Genomic DNA, 9,927 nt, shown 5'->3' with positions numbered 1-9,927 from the left:
CTCTGGTGTTCATCTAGCTCACTGACTCAAGACAAAGATCATGACATATTCTACCCAGTGTGACTGACTTTGGGGTACAATGCTCCATGGTCTGGTGTCCGTCTAGTTCAGGCCAAGACAAAGCTCATGACATATTACACCCAGTGTGACTGACTAAAGGGTACAACGCTCCACGGTCTGGTGTCCCTCTTGTACAGGCCAAGTCGAAGATCATGACATATTCTACCCAGTGTGACTGACTAAAGGGTACAACGCTCCACAGTCTGGTGTCCATCTTGTACAGGCCAAGACAAAGATCATGACACATTCCACCCAGAGTGACTGACTAAAGGGTACAACGCTCCACGGTCTGGTGTCCCTCTTGTACAGGCCAAGTCGAAGATCATGACATATTCTACACAGTGTGACTGACTAAAGGGTACAACGCTCCACAGTCTGGTGTCCATCTTGTACAGGCCAAGACAGAGATCATGACACATTCCACCCAGAGTGACTGACTAAAGGGTACAATGCTCCACGGTCTGGTGTCCATCTTGTACAGGTCAAGACATTGTAATTAATGTCATTTATCAAGATATAGGTACTCATCAACTGCTAGATTGATCTCCCAGGCAATCATAAATTTTGATTTAACAGGCAGAAAAACAGTGATTTTTTAAAATAACTTGAACCAAACTAGCTCAAGTTGGCAACTGGCTGGAGCCTGGTTTTCCTTCAACACCAGCAATTCCTGCACATACCTGCACAGTACAGAAGGAAGTGTTCTGATGTGGGATGAGATCAGCTGGGAGGCATGATGCCTGCATGGGGAGCTGAAGTTGTGTAACTCCATGAATATTTAATCTCCACTTCCTGAGATCCCTGAGACAGCACCAGCTTGTGTGTCGTCGTCCGTTCTACAAAGTCATGTCTTCCGCTCATGACAACCGTCAAGCTGTGTTAAAACTTCATGACGGAGTTCCATTACAGTCATACCGCTAAGATAGTTTTGTGGCAGGAAGATCTTGGTATTCAAACATTGCTACTCAACTTCAGCTTCATAAACTGTTATTTACCCCAGGCAACCAAGTTTTGGTTCAGCCACATTCCACAAAACAACCCCTGCACTACGACTGTCATAAGTGTGCCAGTCCAACAGGATTACGTATTCCCCTCTGTCTAGCCATTCATTAACCGTAGGGCACACCCCATTGTGTATCAACAACCAATTATATTCCTTTAATTTTTCTAAATTTTAGTTAAATACTGAGAGAAGCAAGATGTTAGGCAGCAGGGGTTTGACGTTCAAACCAAGCAGAGGTTAGGTGAAATTGGGTTTAACGTCGCGCCCAAGATTATTGCACTTATATAGTGATGTGCATGCACTTGTGTGTGTGTGTGTGTGTGTGTGTGTGTGTGTGTGTGTGTGTGTGTAGGGGGGGGGGGGGGGGGTGCTTGTACTAGTCTGGACTGATGCCGATTTATATATAGTGTTAGCCCACTGAGATACCATGAGATCGTCCTTGAGGTCACATGACACACATAATTAGCCAATCAGATTATTGGCAGGTCTCTGTGTTGTTGCTAGAAGTTGGTGACTGACTGTACAAATCAGCACCCTTCCCTTATATCTTATTATATTGTATGTAAAAATGTGTTCTACTATAATGTCTAAAGGACATGGGTTGCTGAAGACCTATTCTAACCTGGATCTTCACAGGTACACAGTATTACTGGTTTGAAATCCAGAAGAGTGAGTGAGTGGATGTTGTGTTGTGCTGCACTCAGTGACATTGCAGCTACTTCATGCCCGCCTGTAGGTAATCAAATCTGGCTCAGGCAAACCAATGATTGAAAGAAGGAGTAATGATCCACGCCATCGGAGAACAAAAACACAAAACCAGTCATGTCACGGAACGCAATAACCTCATCCTCATTTTAGTCAGCTATTATCACAAGCATGAGGTACTGGGGACCTTTTCTGTTACAGAATCCTTTCAAGGTCAAAAACAGAAACTTAATAAGAAATATTATCGCACCTACCTGCAATGTCTTCTATTTCGAGACCCCTAGAACGCAGTATATGCACATCCTCCAGTAGGATATCAAGTCCGAGAACTGATGCTGTTGGTATTAGAAATATTTGTGTCAGTATCTAAAACAACATGGATTATCCATTTCTATCACATCTCAGTAATGAGAACATTCAATAAACCAACAAAAAGGTAGAGAAGGAACTCATTGAAGGTCACAAAGTCCATTCAACCATCATTTTTTTCTGTCATTTCTTAAGAGCGCAAACATCTTACTTGCATAATTTCCAAAAATTTAAGAGTCCTCTTTGGAGGTCTAAGGTCCCCAATCAAACACGAAACTCAAATAAGATCAATTCCAGTATCGTAAGTCTGTCTCTCTGCCAAGAAAAGCCACGAGTATAGTTTCCCTAATTTGAAAAACAAAGCGTTGTAAACATTTTGTCTGGCTATCTGACCATTCCAACCATCAAGTCACTCTAACAATTCCCCTGTCAATCAATCAATGGATCCCCCTAGATCTGATTTCCGAATGGTCATAATCTTGTTAAAGCAACACCACCCAGTATTTAGCAAGTTGCTCCACGCCTGGCTACTTGGTCGCTGTCTGATCAATGACTTTGGTGTACATTTCTACTTGTCAATCAACGAGAAGTTCAATTTGTAACATTTATTCTTTCAGATCAACATTGTAGTGTTTGATTCAGATTCATCACAGTTTTATATCAAAGCTTCAATATCTTTAAATACACAACTTGAATACACTTTTTCTATTTTAATTGAATCCAACCAATTCATGCACTATCCCTAAAAAGGCTTGCCTTTTACAAAATGAAATTTGTCTCTTAGCTGTCAAAGGTTAAAGGATACAAGACAAATATATTGCAGCGTTTGATGTCGTCAATAGCAGTGAAACTGAATCCTGACAGCAACAAAACAAATCAATGAATCCTTTTAAATTGTTGAACTAATAGTGACATTATGTTCTTGCATGAAACTTTCAAAGCTACAGCGCTAGAAATGACAAAGTGATATTTGTAACCATAGGAGCTGATATACTGGACCATTAAATGAGAAAGAAGTGGAAAGAGAGATGTTGAAAAGGGAGGACAGTTGGAGAAGGGGGAAAAGAAACGAGTGGAGGAGTAATTAAAGATGGAGGGGGTTATCAGTAACAAGTGAAGGAAAGAGAAGAAGGATCTGACAAGAAGTACAAGAGGTGACTGAGAGAATATTGTTTTACACCAGTCAACAAGACCACCAACACACCAGTCAACAAGACCACCAACACAACAGTCAACAAGACCACCAACACACCAGTCAACAAGACCACCAACACACCAGTCAACAAGACCACCAACACACCAGTCAACAAGACCACCAATGCACCAGTCAACAAGACCACCAACACACCAGTCAACAAGACCACCGACAACACAACAGTCAACAAGACCACCAACACAACAGTCAACAAGACCACCAACACACCAGTCAACAAGACCACCACCAACACACCAGTCAACAAGACCACCAACACACCAGTCAACAAGACCACCAACACAACAGTCAACAAGACAACCAACACACCAGTCAACAAGACCACCAACACACCAGTCAACAAGACCACCAACACAACAGTCAACAAGACCACCACCAACACACCAGTCAACAAGACCACCAACACACCAATCAATAAGACCACCACAACACACAAGTCAACAGTTCCACCAACACACCAGTCAACAAGACCACCAACACAACAGTCAACAAGACCACCAACACACCAGTCAACAAGACCACCAATAACACACCAGTCAACAAGACCACCAACACAACAGTCAACAAGACCACCAACTCACCAGTCAACAAGACCACCACCAACACAACAGTCAACAAGACCACCAACACACCAGTCAACAAGACCACCACCAACACACCAGTCAACAAGACCACCATAGCACCAGTCAACAAGACCACCACCAACACACCAGTCAACAAGACCACCAACAACACACCAGTCAACAAGATCACCAACAACACACCAGTCAACAAGACCACCAATGCACCAGTCAACAAGACCACCAACACACCAGTCAACAAGACCACCAACAACACACCAGTCAACAAGACCACCAACAACACATCAGTCAACAAGACCATCACCAACACACCAGTCAACAAGACCACCACCAACACACCAGTCAACAAGACCACCAACAACACACCAGTCAACAGGACCACCACAACAGACCAGTCAACAAGACCACCAACAACACACCAGTCAACAAGACCACCACCAACACAACAGTCAACAAGACCACCAACACAACAGTCATCAAGCCACCACCAACACACCAGTCAACAAGACCACCAACAACACACCAGTCAACAAGACCATCACCAACACACCAATCTATAAGACAACCACCAACACACCAGTCAACAAGACCACCAACACAACAGTCAACAAGACCACCAACAACACACCAGTCAACAAGACCACCACCAACACACCAGTCAACAAGACCACCAACAACACACCAGTCAACAGGATCACTTCAACACACCAGTCATCAAGACCACCACCAACACACCAGTCAACAAGACCACCACCAACACACCAGTCAACAAGATCACCAACAACACACCAGTCAACAAGACCACCAATGCACCAGTCAACAAGACCACCAACAACACACCAGTCAACAAGACCACCAACAACACACCAGTAAACAAGACCACCACCAACACACCAGTCAACAAGACCACCAACAACACACCAGTCAACAAGACCACCACCAACTCACCAGTCAACAAGACCACCACCAACACACCAGCCAACAAGACCACCAACACAACAGTCAACAAGACCACCAACACACCAGTCAACAAGACCACCACCAACACACCAGTCAACAAGACCACCACCAACAAACTAGTCAACAAGACCACCACCAACACACCAGTCAACAAGACCACCAACAACACACCAGTCAACAAGACCACCACCAACACACCAATCAATAAGACCACCAGTCAACAAGACCACCAACATACCTGTCAACAAGACCACCACCAACACAACAATCAACCAGACCACCAACAAACCAGTCAAGAAGACCACCAAAACCACACCAGTCAACAAGACCACCAACACAACAGTCAACAAGACACCCAACAACACACCAGTCAACAAGACCACCAACACACCAATCAATAAGACGACCAGTCAACAAGACCACCAACATACCAGTCAACAAGACCACCAAAACCACACCAGTCAACAAGACCACCAACACAACAGTCAACAAGACACCCAACAACACACCAGTCAACAAGACCACCAACACACCAATCAATAAGACCACCAGTCAACAAGGCCACCAACATACCAGTCAACAAGACAACCAAAACCACACCAGTCAACAAGACCACCAACACAACAGTCAACAAGACACCCAACAACACACCAATCAACAAGACCACCAACACACCAATCAATAAGACCACCAGTCAACAAGACCGCCACACTACCAACAGGACCACCACCAATACACCAGTCAACAAGACCGCCACACTACCACCAAGCCACCTAGTAAGCCAAGCATGCTCTATGTCAATACTTGATGCCGACCTGACTTCCCAAGTCCATGCATGTCATGCACATACAACACCAACATGCCATATTCAATTCCATCTAAAGCAATTTTCTCCAGATTGCTGAATAGATGCCCTATGCTGATAATTACAATGTTGACTCAACATAACCAATTTGTTTCCTTCGCATTGCGTTAGCAACGTTCTTAAACATTATCTCTCATCATCCCTGTTACGTCCTAAATATCTGCCTTAGCTGGGCCTGATACTGAATAATGTGCAATCACCCCATGGACACTGAAAACTAATAACATTTCACTCGTCTTCTCACGATTTGCCTTCCTTATACAAACTCTGTACTTTATCTTGAAATCTCCAATATTTTATCAGCCATGTTTGATGTAAAAGGTCTGGTTCACAATATTTCAGTCTGACTTTGGCCGGATCACTATTAAACTTTGACCCTTGTCGTTTTCACACATTATCTTCTCACAGTCCAAGCTTTTTTCGAAATAGAGGGCTGCGGAAAAAGTAATATTTCCAGTGTATTACTAAACCAAACTGGCAATGAGTTAATGACTCCTGGCTGCCACTACAAGTCGGAACAATACTTAAAAAATTTACTCAGAATTAATTAAATGTGGCAGCTTGACAATAGAATTTGACACATTTTCAATGTGAAATGAATTTTAACAAAATGGTCAAAATTAATAAATGCTATGATTCCCAAAGGTTTCTAAATTAACTTTTTTTTTACTGACAGCATGCTCTTTTATTATACTTCCAGGATTACAGTGTTCATTACCGTGACTCACATGACCCTAGACTAACATTTAGTCTCTGAAATCTTATATTACACAATATCCTTCTTGACTCTAAAAAGAAAAAGAAAATCCCTATGCTGAATGTGGAATAGAGCTAGCTTGAGCTGGCTAGACTTGTTTTTGTATGCATTTCTAGATTATTATTTTTTCATAAAATAAATATATTCCACGGTCATGGTGCAGGACTAACATGACCCCAAAACTAGCAGATACAATAGACATAACTTGTATCCTTTCAACGCTGTATCTGGTCAAAGTGAACTGCTGGTAGGTCATGAAAAATATCACTGAGGTTGCTGTAAAAGTACCAATTCTGGATGCTTGATTCCTTCCATTACAACAGCATCTCTTGGGGAATCTGAAGAAGCAGGGGCAAATGCTGAACATGAAAAGGTGTGGGCAGTGCCCACTTTCAAATATCCCCTATCACAACCAATATGGTGACAGTTGCAATTAATCACAAATAAATAAGCGTATCTCCTTTTTTAACAAGCTGTATACAAACTTAGTCACACGTATGATTAGAATGTAAAAACAACTGAACTAAGTGAAATTACATACAAATAGGGGAGTGTTTGTTTGTTTGTTTGTTTGATTGATTTGAACGTCGCACAACATTCAGGTTAAATGATGGTGGTCTGTAAATAATCGAGTCTGGGCAAGACAATCCAGTGATTGACATCATGAGCATCAATTCCCGTAATTGGGATACGATGACATGCATCATCCAAGTCAGCGAGCCTGAACACCCGATCCTGTTAGTTGCCTCTTACGACAAGCATGTGTTGCTGAAGACCTATTCTAACCAGGATCTTTTTGTGATAAGCAAGGGTTGCTGGGGACCAATTCACAGCCGTGGGAGAGGACATTGAAAGACATGGCAAGGCATAGAAAGATATGGGTGGAGATGCATGGAGAGACATATAAGAGAATATTATATGAGTGTTCATGTCATACTTTGTTTACGACACAAGTGTCTAAATTCCAGTACAATACCGGTATTTAGGCAGGAGTGTCATAAACATAGTATGACATGAACACAAATATAATATTATATTTATTACCAAAGAAGATGTCGACATACAGAGTCAAATTTTGTTGTTAACCTATAAGGACAGCAGCTGAACCACAATTTGTTGAAAGACATCAACAATGTGCAGCTATGACATCGTTTCTAGTGTGAAGTCATTCCAACCTCACGTCACAATAAGATTCAAATGACGTCAACAATGCCGTCCAGATGACGGAAACAATACACTGTTGTCTAGCGAGTGAGTGAGTGAGTGAGTGAGTGAGTGAGTGAGCGAGTGAGTGAGTGAGTGAGTGAGTGAGTGAGTGAGTGAGTAAGTTGGGTTTAATGCCGCTTTTAACAGTATTCCAGTTATATCGCGGCGTGTCGTGGATATGCCCATGCGTATATCAGCTCTATAAGTCACCTGATGAAGGAGCAAGAAGTAGCTCTGAAACGTTGTGACAAAGAACAATAGAAGTTGCTATCCATAAAAAAGTGTCATGTCTTCACACCATTATATTTTTTAAAATTGTTTTGTGTTTAACGCTGCACTCAGTATAGTCCAGCTTTATGACGTCGGTTTGATTGTACTAGGGAGTGAGTGAGTTGGATTTAACGCCGCTTTTAACAGTATTACAGTTATATCGCGGCGTGTCAGCTTAATGTGGGAGGAAAGCCCCAAGTGATGCAGGTCTCGGACGTTTACCACTGCGGTGAAACCCACCAGCACGGGTATGGTGCTGACAAACCTAGAAACATAATCAGGGCGAACCTGGATTCGAACCCATAATCATAGGTTTCTGGCGTGCCCAAGGGACGCAACTCTGCACAGTGAATCGCGGCGCCTTAGACACCTGGGCCACCCGTGCCCCCTGTTGTCTCGTGACGTGATATGACCCTGGGGTACATATGGTTTTTATGAACCTTGATATCTTTGCTCCAGCAGATAATAAAGAGACATAGAGAGACATGGAAATATATGGAGAGACAGAAAGACATGGAGAGACATGGAAATATATGGGTGGAGAGGCATGGAGAGACATGGAAATATATGGAGAGACATGGAAACATATGGAGAGACAGAAAGACATGGAGAGACATGGAAATATATAGAGAGACAGAAAGACATGGAGAGACATGGAAACATATGGAGAGACATGGAAACATATGGGTGAAGAGGCATAGAGAGACATGGAAATATATGGAGAGACAGAAAGACATGGAGAGACATGGAAATATATGGAGAGACAGAAAGACATGGAGAGACATGGAAATATATGGAGAGACATGGAAATATATGGAGAGACAGAAAGACATGGAGAGACATGGAAATATATGGAGAGACATGGAAACATATGGAGAGACAGAAAGACATGGAGACATGGAAATATATAGAGAGACAGAAAGACATGGAGAGACATGGAAACATATGGAGAGACATGGAAACATATGGGTGGAGAGGCATAGAGAGACATGGAAATATATGGAGAGACAGAAAGACATGGAGAGACATGGAAATATATGGAGAGACAGAAAGACATGGAGAGACATGGAAATATATGGAGAGACATGGAAATATATGGAGAGACAGAAAGACATGGAGAGACATGGAAATATATGGAGAGACATGGAAACATATGGAGAGACAGAAAGACATGGCGAGACATGGAAATATATGGAGAGACATGGAAACATATGGAGAGACAGAAAGACATGGAGAGACATGGAAATATATGGAGAGACATGGAAACATATGGAGAGACAGAAAGACATGGAGAGACATGGAAATATATAGAGAGACAGAAAGACATGGAGAGACATGGAAACATATGGAGAGACATGGAAACATATGGATGGAGAGGCATAGAGAGACATGGAAATATATGGAGAGACAGAAAGACATGGAGAGACATGGAAATATATGGAGAGACAGAAAGACATGGAGAGACATGGAAATATATGGAGAGACAGAAAGACATGGAGAGACATGGAAATATATGGAGAGACATGGAAATATATGGACAGACATGGAAACATATGGGTGGAGAGGCATAGAGAGACATGGAAATATATGGAGAGACGGAAAGACATGGAGAGACATGGAAACATATGGGTGGAGAGGCATAGAGAGACATGGCAATATATAGAGAGACAGAAAGACATGGAGAGACATGGAAATATATGGAGAGACATGGAAACATATGGGTGGAGAGGCATAGAGAGACATGGAAATATATGGAGAGACAGAAAGACATGGAGAGACAGAAAGACATGGAGAGACATGGAAAGACATGGAGAGACATGGAAAGACATGGAGAGGCCTGAGATAGGTGGGTGGAGAGCCTTGATACTATTATTGCATGTTAGCTATTCCTATTTAACATATTGAAGAATTATTATGATCATGAACCATTTTCAATGACTTTCTACAAACTTGTTGTCATTTATGCATCTAGACATTTGGCCTGGTCTCTAAAACCTG

General features: G+C 42.3%; 1 protein-coding gene across 1 annotated transcript; it reads left to right on the top strand.

Moving 5' to 3' along the window:
• The first annotated feature begins 1,259 nt into the window (after window positions 1-1,259).
• On the top strand, window positions 1,260-9,240 carry LOC125376216 (mucin-5AC-like). The gene is made up of 6 exons (XM_048388172.1): window positions 1,260-1,299; window positions 3,261-3,529; window positions 3,934-4,319; window positions 4,530-4,977; window positions 5,344-5,607; window positions 8,389-9,240. Exons 1-6 carry the CDS (start codon window positions 1,260-1,262, stop codon window positions 9,238-9,240), a joined length of 2,259 nt encoding a protein of 752 aa, XP_048244129.1.
• The last annotated feature ends 687 nt before the right edge of the window (window positions 9,241-9,927 follow it).

This window comes from Haliotis rufescens, unplaced genomic scaffold (genome assembly GCF_023055435.1).
Source record: "Haliotis rufescens isolate VD_foot unplaced genomic scaffold, xgHalRufe1.0.p SCAF_7, whole genome shotgun sequence".
In the NCBI taxonomy this organism is placed as follows: Eukaryota; Metazoa; Mollusca; class Gastropoda; order Lepetellida; family Haliotidae; genus Haliotis; species Haliotis rufescens.
Note: the sequence above shows the minus strand (reverse complement) of the source record. Positions and strands in the feature narration are given on the sequence as shown.

What these genes read in the sequence shown, in the direction of transcription:
- LOC125376216 (XM_048388172.1), top strand. Translation starts at nt 1,260, where the DNA reads ATGTTAGGCAGCAGGGGTTTGACGTTCAAACCAAGCAGAG. An exon ending in GACGTTCAAACCAAGCAGAG is followed by an intron (nt 1,300 to 3,260) that starts GTTAGGTGAAAT and finishes GTTTTACACCAG; the next exon opens with TCAACAAGACCACCAACACA. An exon ending in CACTACCACCAAGCCACCTA is followed by an intron (nt 5,608 to 8,388) that starts GTAAGCCAAGCA and finishes TCTTTGCTCCAG; the next exon opens with CAGATAATAAAGAGACATAG.